Source organism: Camelus dromedarius, chromosome 7 (genome assembly GCF_036321535.1).
Source record: "Camelus dromedarius isolate mCamDro1 chromosome 7, mCamDro1.pat, whole genome shotgun sequence".
Lineage (NCBI taxonomy): Eukaryota > Metazoa > Chordata > Mammalia > Artiodactyla > Camelidae > Camelus > Camelus dromedarius.
The window spans coordinates 45,138,928-45,161,091 of NC_087442.1; the positions used below are offsets into that span (position 1 = coordinate 45,138,928).

Below are 22,164 nucleotides of genomic sequence, written 5' to 3' on the forward strand. Positions count from 1 at the left end.
CTGTCCCTGGCCTCAGTTTCCTCAGCTGTAGGTGGCATATTTGGATTAGATGGTCTTTGAGGGTTTTCTCTGGGCTAAACGTAAAAGTGAGTGGATTCTGGAGCACACACATCGGTTCCTTCCCCTTGAGTTCAGGGCCTTGGTTCCAGCTGATTTCCAGAGATGGTGCCATTTTGTGCTTTCCTGGCTGTTTAGGGGTTAAGGCGGGGTGTTACAGTACAGATCCCATTCTCATTGCTTTGCATGTTAGAAAGCAAATTTTGGTAAAAGAAATTACATTTTTCTGTGAATACACAATAATCAGAAGTTTGGTTTTTCATTAAGAATTTCAACTTAGAATTTATACAAAACGAATATATCAAGCAAGCAATGGTATGGCAATGATAAACCTTCATTATTTAAAACATTTAAAAACCACACTCAAAGTCTTATTATATCTAAATACTTTCAAATTCCACAAGTTTTACACACACGAAAAACATTTTAAATACTCCTGCTTATTATGGCCCACGTTGGACCTGTCTGGAGCTACCACGGTAGCTCTCCTGAGGACTGTGCAACATGCCATCAACTCTTACTTTATTCAGGAGTATTTTGAGGGGAGGGATTTGAGTGTCTATGTCTTTCTTGAAAAAACCTTGCAGTGAAAGCTGGACCTGATCTCCTTTTCTAATTGATCACTTTCCCTGTGGCCAGCAGGTGGTCTGAAATGATTCTGTTTGTCAGCGTGTTCACCTCCATGTGGGCATCGTTTTAGTATTTTTAGTAGAGTTTGTGCCTAACAATGTAAAGACCTCCGGCCACATGTACTTGGAGAAGAAGAGTTTCCTGAATCTGGTCCTTTAGTTTATTCTCTTATTTCTTTGTTTCTCCATCAAGGGCAGCCTAGCCTTCAAGTAGTCAAAAACCAACCAGGTGAAGGCATCTCAGGGTTTAGGGGTACAAGTGACTGGCAGCACCTCCTCATGCTCTTGGTGTTGGTGGGTGGCTGTATTTTTAGGCTGAGTGCTAAGGCTCTTTTTTGAAAATGAAAGAAAATTGGTTGTATAAACATAGACATATAAGGAATAATATAATAAACACTAATATACCACTCCCCCAACTCCTGGCTTAAAAAAAAAAAAAGATATTTTTCTTTAAACGGTACATAGGAGCCATCTTTCTCTGCCTTTACTGCCCAGGACTTCATTAATAAAATGAGATTCATGTTCCCATGGAGTTTGAGAATTAAAAGAGAGTGTATAAACAAAGCATGGCCCATGGCAGGTTCTCAAAAATCATAGCTATTAGTGTGAACATGTCCATAAATATTGCTATTCTTAGAGCCGCCAATAGAGTGTGGTTACAGAAGCTGGGAAAGGTCAGAGCTGTGGGAAGGAAAGGTGTGATAATTTGGTGATGGGCTGGGAGATGCAGAGTTTCAGGAGAGAAATGAGGTGAAGTCCTTGGGGTTTCTGACACATAGCATTTCTTTTCTTTTTTTAATTGAAGTATAGTTGATTTACAATGTGTTAGTTTCTGGTGTACAGCATAGTGATTCAGTTATATATATATTCTTTTTCATTATAGATTATTACAGGATATTGAATATAGTTCCCTGTGCTATATACAGTGGGACCTTTTTTTTTTAATCTATTTTATATATAGTAGTATCTGCAAATCCTGAACTCCCAGTTTATCCCTTCCCACTCCCTTCCCTGCCCCGCTGTAGCCATAAGTTTGTTTTCTATGTCTGTGAGTCTGTTTCTGTTTTGTAAATAAGTTCATTTGTGTCATTTTTTTTTAGATTCCAAATATAAGTGATATCATATGGTATTTGTATTTCTCTTTCTGACTTCACTTAGTACAATAATCTCTAGGCCCATTCATGTTGTTGCAAATGGCATTATTTTATTCTTTTTATGGCTGAGTAATATTTCATTGTTTATCCGTGTACCACAACTTCCTTACCTGGTCATCTGTCAATGGACATTTAAGTTGCTTCCATGTCTTGGCTATTGTAAATTGTGCTGCTATGAACACTGGGGTGCATGTATCTTTTCGAATTAGAGTTCCCTCTGGATATATACCCCAAAGTGGGATTGCTGGATCATACGGGAAGTCTGTTTTTAGTTTTTTGAGGAAAAAACTAAAAATGGTTTTCCATAATGGCTGCACCAAATTACATTCCCACCAGCAGTGTGGGAGGGTTCCCTTTTTCTCCACACCCTCTCCAGCATTTATTGTTCATGGACTTTTGAATGATGGCCATTCTGACTGGTGTGAGGTGACACCTCATTATAGTTTTGATTTGTATTTCTCTGATAATTAAGTGATATTGAGCATTTTTTTCATGTGTCTATTGGCCATTTATATGTCTTCACTGGAGAATTGCTTGTTTAGGTCTTCTGCCCATTTTTGGATTGGCTTGTTTATTTTTTTGTTACTAAGTTGTATGAGCTGCTTATATATTCAGAAAATTAAGCCTTTGTCAGTCACATCATTTGCAAATATTTTCTCCCATTCCGTAGGTTGTCATTTTGTTTTGCTTATGGTTTCTTTTGCTGTGCAAAAGCTTGTAAGTTTAATTAGGTCCCAATTGTTTATTTTTGCTCTTATTTCTATTGCCTGGGTAGACTGCCCTAGGAGAACATTGCTAAGATTTATGTCAGAGAATGTTTTGCTTATGTTTTCTTCTAAGAGATTTATGGTGTCTTGTCTTATATTTAAGACTTTAAGCTATTTTGAGTTTATTTTTGTGTCTGGTGTGAGGGAGTGTTCTAACTTCATTGATTTACATGTTGCTGTCCAGTTTTCTTAACATATACTTGCTGAACAGACTGTCTTTTCTCCATTGTATATTCTTGCCTCCTTTGTCAAAGATTAATTGACCATAGGTCTGTGGGTTAATTTTTGGGCTCTCTATTCTGTTCCATTGATCCATATGTCTGTTTTTATGCCAATACCATGCTGTTCTGATTACTGTAGCTCTGTAGTATTGTCTGAAGTCTGAGAGGGTTAATCCTCCAGCTTCATTCTTTTTCTTCAGAATTGCTTTGGCAATTCTGGGTCTTTTGTGATTCCGTATAAATTTTAGGATTGTTTGTTCTAGTTGTGTGGAAAATGTCTTGGGTAATTTGATACGGATTGCATTAAATTTGTAGATTGCCTTGGGCAGTATGGCTATTTTAACAATATTGATTCTTCCAATCCAAGAGCATGGGATATCTTTCCATTTCTTTAAGTCATTTTTAATTTCCTTAATCAGTGTTTCGTAGTTCTGTATGTATAAGTCTTTCACCTCCTTGGTCAGATTTATTCCTAAGTATTTTATTGTTTTGAATGTGATTTTAAAAGGGATTGTTTCTTTACTTTCTTTTCCTGCTAATTCATTGTTAGTGTAAAGAAATGCAACAGATTTTTGTATGTAAATCTTGTATCCTGCTGCCTTGCCGAATTCTTCTATCAGCTCTATTAGTTTTTATGTGGAGCTTTAGGGTTTTCTATAAATATTATCATGTCATCCACATATAGTGACAATTTTACCTCTTCTCTTCCAATTTGGATTCCTTTTATTTCTTTTTCTTGCCTGATACTGTGCCTAGGACTTCCAAGACTATGTTGAATAGAAGTGGTGAGAGTGGGCATCCTTGTCTTGTTACAGATTTTAGTGGGAAAGCTTTCTGTTTTTCACCATTGAGTATTATGCTGGCTGTAGGTTTGTCATAAATAGCTTTTATTATGTAGAGATACAGTCCCTCTATACCCACTTTGGTAAGAGTTTTTATCGTAAATGGGTGTTGAATTTTATCAAATGCTTTTTCTGTATCTATTGAGATGATTATGTGGTTTTTGTCCTTTCTTTTGTTGATGTGCTGTATCACACTGATTTTGCAAATTTTGAACCATCCTTGTGTCCCTTGGATGAATCCAACTTGATCATGGTGTATGATCTTTTTTATGTGCTGCTGGATTCTGTTTGCTAATATTTTGTTGAGGATTTTTGCATCTATGTTCATTAGTGATATTGGCCTGTAATGTTCTTTTTTGGTGGTGTGTCTGGTTTTGGTATCAGGGTGATGGTGGCTTCACAGAATGAGTTTGGGAATACTCCCTCCTTTTCAGTCTTTTGGAAGAGTTTGAGAAGGACCGATACGAGTTCTTTTTTGTATGTTTGTTAGAATTTCCCAGTGAAGCTGTCTGGTCCTGGACTTTTGTTTGCAGGGAGGTTTTTACTGTTAATTTCACTTCTAGTGATCCGTCTGTTCAAGTGGTTTATTTCTTCTTGATTCAGTCTTGGTGAAACTGTTTCCAGCAGCCTGTCCATTTCTTCTAGGTTGTCCAATTTGTTTCCATATAATTGTTCATAGTATTCTCTTATGATATTTTGTATAACTGTGGTATTGGCTGTAATTTCTCCATCTTCCTTTCTTATTTTGTTTGTTTGTATTCTCTTTCTTTGCTTCTTGGTGAGCCTGGCCAGAGGTTTGTCAGTTTTGTTTACTCTTTCAAAAAAACAGCTGTTGTTTTGATTTTTTTCTATTTTTTAAATCTCTCTTTTATTTATTTCCTCCTTGATCTTTATTATTTCTCTCCTTCTGCTGAATTTTGGTTTTGTGTGCTCTTATTTTTCTAATTCTTTTAGGTGATAGGTTAGGTTGTTTGCTTAAGATTTACCTTTTTTGAGAAAGGCCTCTATTGCTATGAACTTCCCTCTTAGGACTGCTTTTGCGACATCCCATAGATTTTGTATGGTTGTATTTCCATTGCCATTTGTCTCAAGGTATTTTTTTAATTTCTTCTTTGATTTCATCATTGACCCATTGGTTTTTGTAGTAGCATGTTGTTTAATCTGCATGCTGTCATTTTTTTCCTCCTTTGTTTTTCTGTGGTTGATTTCTGATTTCACGGCATTGTGGTCAGAAAAGATGCTTGAAATAATTTCTATCTTCTTAAATTTGTTGAGGCTTCTTTTGTACCCAAGTATGTGGTCTATCCTAGAGAATGTCCCATGCACATTTGAAAAGAATGTATATTCTGTTTTTTGGGGATGTAATGTCCTAAAAATATCAACTAAGTCCAACTGTTCTATTCCATCATTTAGTTTCTCTATTGCTTTATTGATTTTCTGTCTAGAAGGTCTGTCCAGTGATATTAATGGGGTGTTAAAGTCTCCTACTATGATTGTGTTCCTTTATGTCTGTTAGCATTTGCTTTATGTATTTAGGTGCTCCTATATTGGGTGCATATATGTTAATGAGCGTAATGCCCTCATCTTATATTGCTCCTTTAATCATTATATAGTGTCCTTTTTTATCTCTCTTTATGGCCTTTGTTTTAAAGTCTATTTTGTTTGAAATCAGTATTTCTACTCCTGCTTTCTTGTCATTTCCAGTTGTCTGAAGCACCTTTTTCCATCCTCTTAATTTCAATGTATGTGTGGCCTTCTCCCTAAAGTGGGTCTCTTGTATGCAGCATATTGTAGGTTCTTGTTTTATTATCCAATCTGCCACTCTGTTTTCTTTTGATTGGAGCATTGAGTCCATTGACATTTATGGTAATTATTGACAGATGTGTGTTTATTGCCATTTTGAACTTGGTTTTCCAGTTGATTTGGTATTTCCTCTTTGTTCCTTTCTTCCCATGTGATTCAGCAATCCCACTTCTGGGCATATATCCAGAGAAAGCTCTAATTGAAAAAGATACAGAGCATCTATTTCATTGCTCATTATTTCAGGGGATTTCTCTTGTCCTTTTAATTGGGAGTAGTTCCTCTGCATCTTCATTTTACTTACATCTCTGTCTCTGGATTGTGGAGTATCAGTTATCTACTGTTGTCTTGAAGGGATTTTTTTTTAAGAGGATGCACTCCTGTGTAGACTGTGTGCCCCTAATAATTTTGTCACAAGGTCTGTTTCTAGTATGGATGGTTGCCACATCTTTCTTCTGTGTGTGGTGGCTGTTACCCTTAGATTGGGGGTGTGGCTGGTGTTGTGGTGACCAGAGCCTGCCCTAGTTGTTGAGTGAGCCCTCCATTTTGTTCTGTGGTTGTCACAGCCCTGACAGGGGCTGGGTCTGTTCCCCTTTTGTTGGAATGGAGGCTTCCAGGCCTGTTTCTGAGCTGTGGGGTTAGTAGGCGGGGTTGGAGCACTTTAAGTACTCTTTGTTGATGCTGCCCTTGTCCCCGGTTTAGCCACAGGAATGTAGGTGTGCTGCTTTGATGTCCCCCAGGTTCTCTGCCCTCAGAGATCCCAGTGCAGTTCTGCTGACTTCTGGGTCACACACCTGGATTGTGGTGCATTGTCAGGTCAGCACTGTTCCCAGTGCTGCGTCCACAAATGGTAGGCGTGCTTGCAGAAAACGGCCGCACCAGCCCTCACCCCCGCCGTGTGCCAGAACTCCGCTCCTTGCTCGTTTGTCTTAGAGGTGTGGGTCCACAGAAGCACCCTCGGAGCAAAATGGTCCCCTCTGCCTAGGGCTGTAAACAAATCTCGGTCCCGCCCATGAAGTTGTGGAGCCCCTGGGTATGGATTCAGGTTTCACCCCCACCTCTGCCTGGGAGCCGTGCACCCGTGAATATGGTGACTGTGGCTGGGCCCCCTCTCTTCTCCTGAGATCGTGCCAGCAACGGTGCTGCGGGTCTGCGGGGACAAAAGCTACAGCCCAGCTGCCTTGCACCCCTATCCCACAATGTACACCAGCAGTGTTGCTGTATTGTATTGTATTGTATTGTATTTTATTACAGGGGACCCAGGCTATTCTGTATATACTCCTAGCCACAGCACCTGAGGCTGTCTGCACAGTTGGCCCCAGTCTTCCAGCAGCCAGTCCCAGCCCACCCCTGCTGGCTCGAGTCTGGGGCTGGGGATCGCAGGGGCCCTTTGTGCTCGCTTCACTTAGTTCTGTTGGCCAAGGGCTGCTGTACACAGATCTGAGCCTCAGAGGTTCCCCTCCGTCTCTGTCCATTGGAGAGGGGAAGTCCCAGTGTAAGAGGGCTGTTCCTCCTTTGCTGCTCCCTCCCTGCGGGAGACCTGCACTAATTTCTTCCTTTTTTTTTTTTTCTCCCACTAGATTTGTGACAAATTTTCTTTTGAAGGAGGCAATGTTCTGTCAAAGTTCAGCAGGTGTTCTGAGTGAATGGGTGGGTCTGTGGATGTCTGTCTTGGTGTATTCGTGGGAGAGGGTGAGATAAGAGCCTCCTACTTCGCTGTCTTGGTCGCTCTGTATCTTTTTGAATTAGAGCTTTCTCTGGATATATGCCCAGGAGTGGGATTGCTGAATCATGTGGTAAGACGATTTTTAGTGTTTTAAGGAATTTCCATACTGTTTTCCATAGTGGTTGCACCGAATTCCCACCAGTGGTGTAGGAGGGTTCCCTTTTTTTCCACACCCTTGCCAGCACTTATTGTTTGTGGACTTTTTAATGAAGGCCATTCTGAGTGGTGTGATATCTCATAGTTTTGTATTTCTCTGATAACTAGAAACACTGAGCATCTTTTCACGTGCCTGTTGGCCATCTGTTATGTCTTCATTGGAGAGATGTCTGTTTAGGCCTTCTGCCCATTTTTGATTGGGTTGATTATTTATTTATTTATTTTTTTGGTTATTGAGTTGTATGAGCTGTTTGTATATTCTGGAAATTAATCCCTTGTCGGTCACATTGTTTGCAAGCATTTTCTCCCATTCCATAGGCAGTCTTTTTGTTTTGTTGATGGTTTCCTTTGCTGTGCAAAAGCTTCTAAGTTTAATTAGGTCCCATTTGTTTATTTTTGTGTTTATTTCTATTGTCTGGGTAGACTGCCCTAGGAGAACACTGCTAAGATTTGTGTCAGAGAATGTTTTGCCTATGTTTTCTTCTAGGAGATTTATGGTGAACTGTCTTATATTTAAGTCTTTAAAGCCATTTTGAGTTAATTTTTGTGCATGGTGTGAAGGAGCGTTCTACCTTCATTGATTTACGTGCGGCTGTCCAGCCTTCCCAGCACCGCTTGCTGTAGAGACTGTCTTTTCTCCATTGTATATTCTTGCCTCCTTTGTCGAAGATTTTTCTTTATGTGTGTGTATTGACACGTGGCATTTCTGATGCTCCCGTCTGGAAGCCCTTGCTTCACTCTTGTGGAGAGGAGCAGGCAGCCACATGGTCTGCACAGTGACACTCCCCACCCCAAGAAGGAATAAATCCCTTCAGGGAAAGTCAGAGAGGCTCTGGTTCCTGCATGTGGCAGCAGCCCAGCTTCTCCCAAAATGAGTGTGGACCCAGACGTGTACTGTGCTGTGGAAAAGTCTGGAAAGCACACAGGCTGTTCTCTCAGAATGTTTTGTGTCAGAGTAGATGCTTGTTCAGTTCTCAAATGGAGATATGTGAAGCCCTTGAACAATATCAGTAAGATATTTATGGGCCTGTTTCTCATCATATTCTTCGTGGGAAGACGAGTAACGAAGCTCTCAAGGCCCCACAGAATCTACTCTTTTTAAAACATGTCTTTCCTGAGACCCCAGGCCATGCTCATCTCTCCTGTCTGCATGTCAGTCAATTTATTACTGGATTTTTCCTAGATTATTCTGTCTCCTGGTTTTAGTTCTTAGGATTGGGAGCTTCCAGAAGCTTGTTTGACATTCTCTTGTTTTTATCTGCACTGTAAACTTTGCCAACTGATAACCCCTCATGTGGGAAAGAAGGGCCTTCTGAGTTTTCCCAATATTCGATCCAAGGAGTGGTTTTTGTCTTTTTACAGAAATTATCATGTCCCATGAGCTTTACTTTGAAAGGTGACTTGAGATCTTTTTGGAACTAGGTATGATTTAAATCCTAAGGAGAGACATTCCCGTACTATTTTCTTCTAAGATTGACAGACATAATATTAGCATATTAGTTCATCAAATCCAAGATTTCATCCATTGTAAGAGGCACCACTATTTTATGTATCACTGGGAAACCGTGTCACCTGTTAATTTAGAAACATCCTGATTTCAGAGATGTGAAAAAAAAATACATGCTTCAAAGTTGACAAGATGTGATGTACAAAAGTGGGTTGGCTGGAATGTGTCTGGAGTTGAGAGTTCAGGAGAGCAGGTGTTTATTCCCTCAGGGCTTTTCACACCGTGTCTGACTGCGGTCGTGCCGTCACCGGTCACCGAACTCCTCACCGTCTGTCACTCCCTGTTCTGTGCCCCTCCAGGGTGCTGGTGGGTGAAGCCTAAAGTACAGTTGTCTCAGCAGAAGTCTGAGCGTCTGACACAGCTCCTTCCTCGCCTTCCTTCCTACACCCGATCTCTCACTGGTTGATTCTGCCTCTTGAATATCTGTCCGGCTTGTCCAGTTTGTCCCAGTGTCACAACACGTCCCTGGCGAGTCCGCCACCACCTCTCACCTGGATGTCCCAGCCAGGAGCCTCCCGGGAGGTCCCCTCCGCGCCGCTCTCAGCCCCTCCCCTCGATTCTCCCCACGGCAGCCAATCAGATCACGGCCCCGCCGGGTGTGCCTTCAGTGCTCTTCACTGTCCCGGGATGACGTCCACGCCCTCCTCCCCGCACATCCTCCAGCCGTTCCTCTGGACTTACTTCAGCCCCTGCCATTAATGCCCCAGCTCCTTCTCAGGCCCCACTCCTGTCCTGTCCTCACTCCTGTCGTCATGGGCACACACAGGTCCACACACAGACTCCCTCCCTCTGCATCACCTGGCCAGCTCCTCAGATACTCTCCCCCTTCTTCAGTTGCCCCACAATTCCCATAGTGGGGCACTGACCCCGTTGTGTGCTAACGCTGGCTGTAACTGCCTGACTCCACGTCTGTGTCCTTTCTGGAGTGTCCTCTTTGGTTCGCCTGTGGCCCCACACAGTGCCACACATTCCACACTGTCTGGCTGGAAGACTACTCGGTTCATCTTCATTTTAGGTCTGAAATGCCGAGGTTACTTAGTTTGCCTGGACTCACGATGGAAACCTAGGTCCATGAAACGCGACTTTTCCAGTCCAGCTGTGGATGGATGCACAAAGCTTGGTTGGAGAAAACTGCCCCAAGGGTGGGAGCTCACCTCCCTGCATCAGCCTCATTTGGTTTTATCATCTCACAGACTTGCTGCATCACATCCACGGCTGGCAAAGGATTAATGACTCCACCTGAGAGGGTGAAAGTCTGTAAATTGCTCATTTTTTCCTTTCTCTACCTGGTTGTGAGTGAGTGAGATTAGGTACTGAACAGACAACAGTGTGAACAGAGGTGGGGCAGTCACACTGGGGGGGTGGCCCGGTCACTTTGCTAAGAATGTGTGGTTAGCATTGTGCCCTGATTTGATTTTTCTTTTTTTCAGGCAGTTTACAGTCCTGAAGTCACAGCCCTGTGACAGAGAGTGGGGCTCTCCTCACCATGCTGGAGTGCAGGCAGGCCCCAGGGCACAGCAGCTCAGGTTCTAGGAACTTCGCACCCCTGACTCTGGCTCCAGGTTGAGCATCTCTGGTGGGTGCATGGGGCATTTCTTTTATGGTTGAAACAGAGACTTGGTGGTGAGGAGCCAGTGGTAGCTACTTGGACTTCTGCTGCTTGTCTCTGGGAAGCCCTCCGGGAAGGTTGAACAGACAGGCTACTTGTTTGTTATCAGGCATGTGTAAGTACCCTCTGTATGCAGGGCCCAGAGGAGGTCCAAGAGGGGGGAGGGAAGCCACAGGGCTTCAGGGTTGGACAGGCTCAGCTTTCTTCTGGCCTGGTGAGCTGTGAGCCTTGGGGTCACTGGCTCACAAGCTCTTACTATTTCTGTCCGTCTGTGAAATAAGGGTTATAATAACTTCATGAACCAGTTAGCGTGTCATTAGTTGCAAAGAAGATCTGTTACTTCCTAACATGAGAAGATATCCCCAGGTAGGGGGAGTCCCCTTCACCTGTGGTTGATGCAGGATGGTTAATTCATCAGCTCAGTGGAGCCCCCCCTTGGCAACCTCCACACATTGCTTGTCCTGGCAGCCCAGTTCTTCCCTCAGTCCCCAAAAGGCTGCATTGCACACGATATGTCCAGAGGTTGAAAAGTGGTTTCTTCTTGTGCCTCTTTTTAGCGAAAGATCCTCCTGGGAACCTTCAACAGATTTTCCCCTTGGGTCTCAGTGGCCAGAATTGCCACGGATAGCCCATCCTACCCCAGTCCCAGCTAAGAACAGAGTTGCCAGGATTGGCCAAAAGACTCATCTGCAGGGCTCTGCCATCCCCTATAGTACCAGGCTTCCAAACCTGAACAAAACTGGGGAGGCAGCTAGTGGTGCACCACACTCGGGGGTGCCAGGGCCTTCCAGGCCCCCGTGCTCAGTGCGGTGCCCACAGACACAAAACTGACTCGGTGGAGGTGCTCCTCCCCTCCCTTGACCCCTTAGCAGCGTCCAGACTCTAACTGGGAGAAGGGACTGTCCTCCGGAGGGGAGAGTGGGCTTTGAAAGCAGCAGTGACACGTGCCTGTCAGGGTTTTAGTAGGTGAGTACTGAAGTTAAACTCTAGTCACGGCCTTGGTGGGGTGCTTTGCCAGGTCTGTAGACTGGAGGAGGTTGGCTGTCAATAGGAGCAGACTTTGCTGCTTAATAAAATGTCAGGAGAGCAAAACTAAGTTTACAAGCAGCGTGAATGGACCTAAGCTACACAGCCTTTCTGATTTTTCCACTAGACAGCTGGCCTGTGAACACACACTTCTGTAACTGCAGCGTTAGCCAATAAATGAAAACCCTTTGGGAGAAACAGCTAAATTACTGACGCCTTAATCGTCAGTACCTATCTACGTTTCTGTGGGTTAGTAATTCTTGCTTAATACACTTGCAGTGCAGGCTGGCCATCATCTTTGGGTTCTTTTTAATGTCCCAGTCTCTGCCCCTGGGAGGTGGTGAAGCCAACCCCCACAGTCTTGCATGGTGTCTTCAGAGTGCTTCTGCATCAGGTTTTAGAGCAGCATAGTGACAGAGCACTGGCCTGAGAGTCAGAAGATGTGTGTCCTGGTTTTGGCTTTGCCACTAACATGCCATGTGTTTCAGGTGAGTCTGTACCTCTGAGGGGTGCAGTCTCCCTTTCTGAGCACAGACGATGGATCTGATCCGAGTGATCAGGGCCACCTCCCTCCCAGGCCTGCGCAGACATTGCGAACCAGTCACAGCTTTCCTGCTCCTCGCTGGCTCCCAGCCTAGACGCGGTCTGAGAGTCCTTCCCAGTAGCTCATCAGTGATCACTGCTGGACCCATAAGAGGTGATAGTCAAGATGACCCTGGTTTTCCACCCCAGAGCTAGTCCTCTCCTGGGGTCCTTGTAGTTTCATAATTTCCCCACAGAAGACTGGATAAGCGTTGACTGTTCGTACTCTGTCATGACACTTTACTTGTTAGAGAGCCTTATCAGAAACTCTATTCCTCTTATAATCAAGGGCTATTACACAGGATGTTCGTAGCAACAATGAATGCCTTGGTCTTGTTCACTGAGAATCCCCTGCCTCTAGCCCGGTATGGGAACATAATAGGACCCAGTTATCTGTAGAGTTGAATGGATGAGTTCGGGGTGGTGGTCTGCTCAGAAAGCATGCCCTCCTGTCTCTGCGGGAGGCCTTCCGAGGGCTGCATTTATGCTCTGCAAGAGAACACTGCTTCCCTCCTGCCTTTGGATATTGTTAGAGTTTTAAAAGTCTTCTCTGGGTTTCTTCTCTGTGGGATTGCATTTAGCTTTTAAAGCCTTAGAAGTAAAGTGGAAATTAAAGCTTCAGCCTGTGAAGGAGGCGGCTTCATTAGGGCTGGGCCTGGGGAGCTTTTAGATGCCTTAGGAGAGGAGCCCCTGTTCCCGCTGGCTGCCTTGGCCCACCGCCTGGTCCCCTGCAGCCATGCTGGGCTCTGAGCCATGCTTCCTGGGGCCATCCCTGCCTGCTGCTCCAGCAGCTCCTGCCCCATCTTCTCAACCCGGCAACTCCTGTCCTGTGTCCATGTAGCTATTTACTTAATTCCTGGGAGGGTCTGCTCCCTGGCTGAAGGCTCACCTGAAAACTGTGTCCCTACTATGGCCATCCTGGAAAGGGAACCTGACTTGGCTTCCCTGCCAATAGGGGAAGGAAAGAAACATTTTCAGATGGATAGTGTGGGTCACCAAAGGTAAGCCTCGTGGCCAGTTCTCACTTTACAGATGTGCAGATGGAGGCTCAGAGACAGGACGTAGTAACACAGCGAGGAGACAGAGCTGGGAACCACCTGCAGGCTGACTGTGGGTGTTTGTGTTACGCAGAGCTGCGCGTGCACAGGAGGAGGACCTCACAGGAGAATGGGGGTGCGGGGGTTCAGCAGACCCTCTGGGCGAGGAGGGGGTGCTCTTCTCCCCCATTTGGTATGTACTCCACTGTACGTCTGGCTCGCCTCCAGATGTCCAGCCCTTTGACATTGCCGATACTATACCTCTGTCCTGGCGCCTCCTGTTCTGGTTTCAAATTGCCGTCCCATTCCCACGAGGAGACAGAGACCCCAGGCTGGCCTTAGACATACATGTGAGAGGATGAAGGCCACCTAGCTGCTCGCTTTCTCATGGGAGCACGTCCGCCCCATTTCTCCCATCTGTGGGCGTTGACACCTGGCTGGATGGGGAGTGAGTTTTATCCTAACCCTGCCCTTTAGGATTTATGTGATAAATTATTCATTTATCTACCAACTGGGTGGGTAGCATCATTTTAATTTAAAAATTTTGAATAATTGTTCTGTTCATACGGCTTAAGTGTCAAAAGGTCAAAAGTAAGAAGGTGATACCTCTGACCCGTGATCTCCTGGCAGTCTAGCTCCCCACCCAAGACGCAACTACCACGAGTAATTTCTCGTGTCTCTGTCTAAAGACCTTCTGTCTGAGTTGTTCAGGGGTTCTTAATAGGGCCCAGGAGAGATGGAGCAAATCGGGACAAGTAGGGAGAGTTTTCTAAGGGCAGCCATCAGGGGATGGGGGCAGGGAGGACAGGCAGGCATGGTTATTCTGAAAAAAAAAATTCCCAGGGAACTTAGATGTAATCCCTCCTCCTAGCTTCCAGCCATCAGTCCAGCCAGCCAGGGGAGGTGCTGAGGCGCTTGAGATGCAGGTGAAATTCCTGGTGCAGCCGTGGGCGCCCTCGCCCTGGGGAGGGAGACGGCAGCTGGGCGGGGCCTTGCGAAAGCCCTGCCTGGGCTCCTGGGGGACCTCGGTGACTGTCTTCCACCTCTCTGGGCCCCTTGTTCTGCGTCTAGGAGAACCCCTCATCTAGAGTTTTAAACTTCTGTTCCTTGCCTTTAGCAGTCTGAAGGACCTCTTTAAATGCATACAGTAAAATATACAGGATTATAAGGTAAACAAGTCACATTGAAACACAGCTGGTTTCCCCACTTGGTGGGCCGAGGGCAGGCCTCTCACAGCAGGTCCCACTCTAGGAGGGCTCTCACGAGGTGTTCTGGGCCCTGGCACTGCTTGGAGATGGGGCAGAATTCCCTCCGGAGATTGCTCTGTAGAGAGTCCAGTGTCAACAGTCCACTGACCCTGGTAGTTAGCTTCCCCCCTGTCTGTACCAGGTTTCTTCTCCCAACTGAAGATGAGCTGGTTTGTCCAGCATTTGGTTTCCAAAAGGTGGCAGCACTGTCCTGGGAAACAGAACCCCAGCGACCTGGGTGGGTAGTGCCCGCAGTGGCTGCCCGGCCCTGGGGAACAGCTGTCAGCGGCCTGCCGGAGGGGCTTCCAGGTTACTCTTGCCTCCCCAGTCACCCAGATCTTAGCCTTGGAGGCGGGTCTGTCTTTGGCCAAGCTTCTGTCCCCTGCCTGGTGCTGAGGCGACACCGTAGGGCTCTTTTGAGGGCAGGGAGGCCCGGCAGGTGCTTGGCTGCCCACAGGCATCTCAGGACTGTCCTGCCATCAGATGCAGAGGGAAGTTATGTTCCTGCGATGGACTTTTTTCCCTCCTCCATCTGATGTTTGTGGTGGGGGCTCTGGAGGGGTGGAATCATGGGTGGTCTAGGCTGTGACTTTTCTTTTCAAACAATTTAACATTGGTTAAGGCAGCAGCAGATGTTTCAAGGGTCTGTTTAAGGCACGAAGCAGTGCAAGGATTTCCCGGCCACAGAGTCCCTTCAGACGCCTCAAGGCGGCCTTCAGTCGTTCCTCTGCATTAGTTCTGGGTTTTTGGGCAGGAGTCGCTGCTTCTGATGTGTGTGTTCAAATGGGGGTGAGCCAGTACTGAGCCATGATTGCAGGAGTAGATTTTCAAGAATTGCCGGAAGAAGGGATTGTATACAATAGTCCTCGGGGCGGGTGTGCACCTGGTGTGTTTAAGGCCCAGAGAGGAAGCTGGAAGGTGGCGGTCGGGGGCAGAGGCCGCATCCCAAGGCCTAGTTGTCTGGGCGAGGGGTTCAGATGAGATATGTCCACTGAAGGTTTCTAAGGGCATTAGTGATGTTAGTACCCTGTGACCCAGCTGACTGCCCGTAATTCCCATCAAGTGCACTGACCGGGGCTTTGTTTTCGGGGCACAGGGAGGTGGCTGGAGCCAGCTAGCACTTGTGGGGCATTTAAGTCTCTGCTCCATAAACACTGACTGCTCACCGTGTGGCATCTCATGTGAATCTTACAACAACCCCATGAGGAGACATAGCTACTGTTGGTGTATCTGTGAGAAAACGAGGTGCAGGGGTGGAGTAACTCATTCAGGGTCACCCAGCTGGAGGGGCAGAGCTTGAATTGGAGCCTGGCAGGTAGACTCTAAGCCCCTGCTTTATCTGCAGGATAAATGGAAATGGAGGCCTGGGCAGCTTTTTTGTTGTTGTTGCCAATTTATTTTTATTACTTACTTAATATATGTGAAACATTGTTAAAATTTGCATTTCTTTGACCACTACTGAGATTGAACAGTTTTTCCGTTGTCTTTACTTTTTTTAAAATTGTGAAAATATATATATAAGATTTGCCATTTTAACCACTTTAAGGTGTACAGTTCAGTGGCATTAAGTACATTCACACTGTCATGCAGCCATCACCACTATCCATTTCTAGAATTTTTCATCACCCCAAACAGAAACTCTGTAGTCATCAATCAAGAACTCCTCCTTCACTCTCCCCCAGCCCCTGGTAACCTCAGATCAACTTTCTCTCCCTGTGAATTTGCCTAGGCTAGATATTTCATATAAGCAAAATCATCTAATATTTGTCCTTTTGTGTTTGGCTTCTTTCACTCAGCATAAAGTCTTCAAGGATTGTTCATGTTGTAGCACGTGTCAGCTGTATTCCTTTCTGTGGTTAAACAACGTCCCATTGTGTGTGTGGACCACACGGGTCTGTCCGTTCATCTGCTGGTGGACACAGGCTGTTTCCACCCGAGGCAGCTTTTATGTGGAGGCAGGACCTTTCCAGCTACTGCTTTCATTCTGGGGATGCTTTCTGAAGCCTGGAGAACCTGCACCTCGCCTGGGGGGTGGGGTGACCGTCACTTTGTGTGGTTGGGGATGGCGCTGAGCTTTTCAAGGTAACTAACCTTGGGCTGTTTAAAAAGCACAGGATGAATGAACACTGTAATTGTTCTTGTGCTGACACCAGCTCTAAGTTGGTTCTCTTCCTGTCCATAGACTCAGTGTTGAACGAGGCCTCCAGAGAGGGTACTTCATCGTTGGCTTCTAAGCGTGAAATCGTCACCTGTAGATGGAAATTTACCTTGTTCTTGAAATTCCCCAGGGTAGCCACATGGGAACCCCAGGACTCTGCTGTGTGCCTAGGGTAGGGCATGCCATCTGGCCTCAGTTTCCCCACCTGTAAAATGATGTAAAACTGCTTCTAACAGATTACACGTCCTTCTGGGACAGACAGGTTAAAAAGTTCCTTTTAAATTCAGATCCAGTTTCTTCCTTGCTATTCATCCTTCAAGCCTGTTCCTCTCTCCTCTGGGAGCAGCACTGGTCAGCACTTCCCCCACTGTAATCCTGTATTTCCTGCCCACAGCTGTGATGTCTGGTCCCTTGGCCTCTGGTTGAATGACAAGGTCTCCACCAGGGTGCAAGCAGATGGATTGCAGCTACCGCACTGGTTAGGTTTCTTTCTTCCTTCTTGACAGCCAGCGCAGCTGTCTGACAGGAGCCTCCGGTCCCCCCCAACCCCTGGCATCCAGCCTTTCGCTGGAGGCCTGGCAGCTCCGAGGTGGCCTTGGGAGAGTTTGGTTCCTGACCTTCCGGATGAACTGCCCCCTCTCTCATCATCAGGAAATAAATGATGCTGGTTGTCACCTGTTCGCTCCTCAGCTGCCAGCTGTGAAACAGGTGAAAATTCACACTGCATCCATCCCTCTGCAGCCTGGGGCCACTCATGGGCACTTTTCCTTTTCAGGACAATAAATCTGAAGAATCCGGTGCTGCAGCAGGTGCTGGAGAAGAAGAATGAGGTCCTGTGTGTCCTGACACAGAAGATAGTGACGACGCAGAAGTGTGCGATATCTGAGCATGTCCAGATCGAAGAGAAGTGCGGCGGCATGGTGGGGATCCAAACCAAGACCGTGCAGGTGTGTGGGCCCAGCATGGAGGCTCAGAGGCCACGGCAGCCTCTGGTCCCGGCCTCAGAGGCCTTGGTCAGGGGCCTCTTTGGGTGGGGTCTTCATTCATCAGGACACTCTCTGTAGTGGGTTAATGGAAGTCCAACTCAAACTGGCTTAACCAAGAAATGATTTATTGGCTCATGTAACTGAAACGTTTGGGGTAGTCTGGCTTCGGTCATGGCTGGACCCGGAACTGGGCGAATGCTGTGAGCCGTCCTCCCTGCGGCTGGAGGGGCGGCAAAGTTCTGGCTTTCACTCCACCTGCTGGGTCGCCGGGGAGAGTGCTTCAGGGCAGCTTTCACTGGACCATCCCGGCCCTGCCCATTACTGAAGCAGGCCCGCAGCCAGGCCAATAGGACACTCGGACTGGCCATCCTGGGTTGGGTCAGTTCCTTCCCAAAGGAAAACAGGTTAAACGAGGGCCAGGCCGATGCACAGATAACCCCTGGAGCCCCTGAGGGCCAAGGGTCTCAAAATAATTTCTTTGGGATTAGCTGCCTCAAAGCCCCTGTGAGCTGAGTTAGGGAAGGGAAAGGTCAGTACTCGTGCCCATATGTACGTAAACAGATGCTTCTGGATGAAGTTACAGTTGTACCAAGCTGATCCCTGAGCTTCAGTGGAACTGAGGTGAACAGGAGGCTGCAACCCCAAACGGTTTCCCCTCCAGCTATGGTGCCCGGTGTTCTGTTCTTAAGAGATTTACTTCTTGGGATGACTTTTGGCTTTTGGTGGAGGACCCGGGGAAGTTGTGTTTGGAAGGAGGTGGAGATACAGCTTAGGAGTGGACTCTCCCCGGGCTGGGCAGGCTGGGCAGAGTGATGAGGCAGATGCCCGCTGGGAGATGACTGCGGCTGGCCTGGCTGACCTTTCTGCCCACGGTGACCCCCACTGAAGGCCTGGAGCCTGCCTGGGAGTCAGGAGGCCAGCTGCCATCACACTCTGACCAGGACCAAGTTGCTAAACAAGGTCTTTGATTTCCAGCATTTGGGCAACAGAGTGCTTCGTGTCCTCATCAGGCCGAGGGGGGCCGGGGTCATGTTTGTGACTGCGTTTGAAGGAGAGCGCTCTGATGCGTGACGCGGCATTTCCTGCCCATCTCTTGTCCTTGGCCTCCTCCCTCCGGCCTCTCCCTGGTTTTGTCTGACCACACAGTATGCCACCCACGGGGTCCAGGAGGATGTATTTGGTGGGTGGGTGGGGTCTTGCTCTCAGCTACCTTCTCAGTCAGGCTTTGATATCATTAAGGATTTTCTTAGGACTTTAAAGCTGTTTCCATAATCCTCCGGGAGGGAAATGGGAAGTTGTCTTATTTCTTATCATCTTTATTCAGCACCATAGACCTAACTCCTCTGTATCCCACATTCTGGAATCTTGCCTTTGTGCCGCCAGGATGGCCATTTACTTGGGAGTATGTGTACCCCTCATGAGGCCGACAAGAGTAAACTGCCGGCTGGTCCTCCTTTCCACCTGGTTCCATGGGCGTTTTCCAGGCACTTCCTGTGCACCAGGCACTGGGCTGGCCACGTGTGGGCAGGAGAAGCCCGGGGGCATCTAAGTGCACAGGTGGGAGCATGTGCCCTTGCCCACAGGTGTCAGTGACGAAGGATGGGAACATCATCAAGGACAGCAATGTGATGCTGGAGATCCCGACTCCTACCACCATCGCCTATGGCGTCATCGAGTTGTATGTGAAAGTGGACGGCCAGTTCGGTGAGTGCCCCTCCCACACAGGGCTCTCTGAAGATGGTTGAGCCATTGCTGAGGGACACCCCATCTTTCCTCGAGGCACACACTTGTAGACGATCCCCTGCTGCTCTGGGGACTGAGAGGAAAGAGATCTTGGAAGTTTGGGGATGTCCCATGACACGAGAGACAGCGGGTTCACCAATACAGGGTGAAGAACACGGGCTCTGTGGTCAGACAGGCTGGGCATGAGCCCCAGTGCCGCGGGGCCCTGGCCTTTTCGGGCAGCTTGCTGAAGCAAGCTGGGAGGGGAAAGTCATTCCCGCCCAGGGCTGCGGTGGGGAGCGCGCCAGGTGAGGCATGTGAAGTGCCGGGCAAATCAGGTGCTGATTAAGTCCCCACCTTAGCTGTTAGTAATACTGTCAGCTCGGTGGTGATCTCCCCCGCTGCCCCCAGCCAGAGCCAGCAGCGCTGCACTGACCTTGCTCTGCTGATCACCAGTGTGTTCAAAGCGGGGAAGTCACTGCACACTTGAAGAAAATAGGGCTTTCGTCGTCGGTGCAGTGATCTTAGATGCTCACGGCCCTGCCCCCACAGTCTTCCCAAGAAGGGTTGCGTCGAGCCCAAGAAAACTGACTGCTTCTTGGGGGCACGAGTGAATAGACGTAACATCATAAATATTTCACTTCTTTAGGTATGGTCGTGTTATTATGGATATGTTTATGGAAGAGGGTCATGTTAGTTTTTAGAAGTTTATACAGAACTCTTCACAGTTGGAATGGAACTATGTCTGAGGTTTGCTTCAAACAGAATGGTGGAGAGTAAGGTGTGCGGGCAGGGAGGGCAAAGGAAAGGCGTCGGGGCTGGTCGATGGGTGTGGGAGGCTCACTGCGCTATCCCTGTGCGGTATCCACTTTTTCACGTCGAAACATTTAAAAAGTGTGCCCTGATGGGCCACGCCCATGTCTGTGGTTGCCGCTGGCTCCTCCCCGCGTTGTTTTCTCTCAAGTGACGGGGACCAGGCTCGAGGTGAGGGTGTCTTCTGGGAGCCAGCCTTGTGCGCGCACTCGGCCACGTGAGTTCCCGCCGTTCAGCCACAGCCGCGGCCACTCAGACCACTGACTGTCCTTACCGGGCAGTGGACAAGCTCGTGGGTGTGCGAGGGGCCCAGAATGCGCTTGCTGAGCCTCCCTCTCATTTCATGCCTGGAGCAGCCCGTGTTCCAAGGAGGTGACAGAAAGTGAAGGTGTCTGTTGTGAGAGTTTGTCTAGGGGTGGCCCGGGACACAGGGAAATTCTAGAAATACCAAGAATCATAGCCTACATCCTTTAGGTCCTTGGGTGGTTCCAAATTTGTTGTTATTTATTCTTTCTCTTTGAAAGACTTGTCTACGAAATAGACTGCATTAGGATGATTAACTTGTTCCTCTGGTTTCTGTTACCAGTGTGTGATGAGCTGTGTCACCACGTGTGCTTGGGTGACTCCAGCCCAGGCTGCCTAGGCCTTGGGTATCCTGTCCGGATGGACTGGTGGTGGACCTGTTGCTTTTGTTAGGCCTTTTGGAAGCTTGTCCTGCATCTGAGGATGCCATTGAGTGCTCTGAGGACCCTTGAGTGGCTGGGGCTGCCACCTTAGGCTGCAGGGCCTGTGGGAGCCCTTCCTGTTTCTTGGAAGAGGTGGCAGTGCCCTGCCCTGCCCACGGCTCTGTTGGGGTACCTGTCACTCCCACAGGGCGCCTCTTTTCTTAGATAGGTTGGGAAGACACAGCATTGCCTGGTGAGGCTCTCCTGTTTGCATTTCAATCTTAAGCCTTTTATCTTGGCTTGCTTCCACTGTCTTTAAAATAAACTCCTCTTTGTGCAGTGAGTTCTCGAGGTTCCCTGGGCTCCCTTCCCACACCCTGGACTAGGAGGCCTGCTGCTGACTGCCCTGCCTGTGCAGCTTGGGGGTCAGTCTCCTGTTCCGTGTGACCCACTGCCTGATTTTTAAGCCAGTTCTGCTCCTTTTTCCCATGTGTTTTCTATCACTCTTGCCACAGAATGTTCTGATCTGGCTTCATAAACAGACCTGCTTGGGCCGAAGGGCCTTAAGAGGCTGCCTGATCTCTCCTTCCACCTGCTGGGTGGGAGTACCTTTGACAAGGATCCTGTTTGTCATTTGAAACTCTGAGAGGAGGCCATCCCTCGGCACCCCTTGGGGGAGGCCTCTGTGGGCCCGTCCTTGCCGAGGGGTTCTTTCAGCCCTCCTCTTATGGTCAGTCAGAAACGTCATGCTGTTGTCTTGAGCTTTAGCCTCTGCTTTGTACAGTCAGGCACCTGCCAGTGTCCTTTCAGCAGACTTCTGATGGGGCGCCTGTCAGGAGAACTTGTGCTTCCCACCCGCCTGGGTCTGTGCACTTCTCTGCAGGTCCATGGGCGGGACGCGAACATCCCCTGCCCCGCCCCCACTGCAGACTCTTAACTGGCTCCTCTGCTTGTCTGAATCTTTCCCGTCTGTTCCATCCTAGCAGTGTAGCTAATGTGATTATTCGGTCACATCACTCACCTGCTCAAACACCTTATGGAGGCTCCCTTTGCAGATAAAGTCTGCACTTCCAGGCACGTTGTGGCCCAGCCCCGGTGTGTGTCCAGCCTGCCTTCTCACCAGCGGCTCCCAACGCAGTGATCTGGCCCAAGTTACCCCACCGTCTGCGAACAGTCCACTCTCGCTTATCCGGGAGCCTGTCTGGAGCGCACTCCCTGCCTCTTTGCCCAGCTGATTCCCAGTGAACCTTTAGGAGGCTACTCAGACACTGCTTTGTCCAAGAAACCTTTTCTGGTTCTCTCTCCACACCTGCCACTCTGGCTTCAGTGATCTGTCCACCTCCTGCAGCACCACCATGTCACCCCTGGCCCCACTCGTATCATAGTGTCCAGGCCTGGGATGTAGGCCTTTTGTATCTCCGGCTCCTCACACAGTGCCTGATTCTGCAAAGAATGAAGGA

General features: G+C 47.8%; 1 protein-coding gene across 1 annotated transcript in view; it reads left to right on the forward strand.

The window, feature by feature from the left end:
- The window catches only part of GSDME (gasdermin E), a 52,999-nt gene that overhangs the window by 14,065 nt on the left and 16,770 nt on the right, over positions 1-22,164 (forward strand). Inside the window, exons 4-5 of the mRNA XM_031455062.2 lie at positions 17,294-17,465; positions 19,088-19,208. Of these exons, the coding sequence (XP_031310922.1) occupies positions 17,294-17,465; positions 19,088-19,208 (293 nt within the window). The remainder of the gene's footprint in view (positions 1-17,293; positions 17,466-19,087; positions 19,209-22,164) is intronic.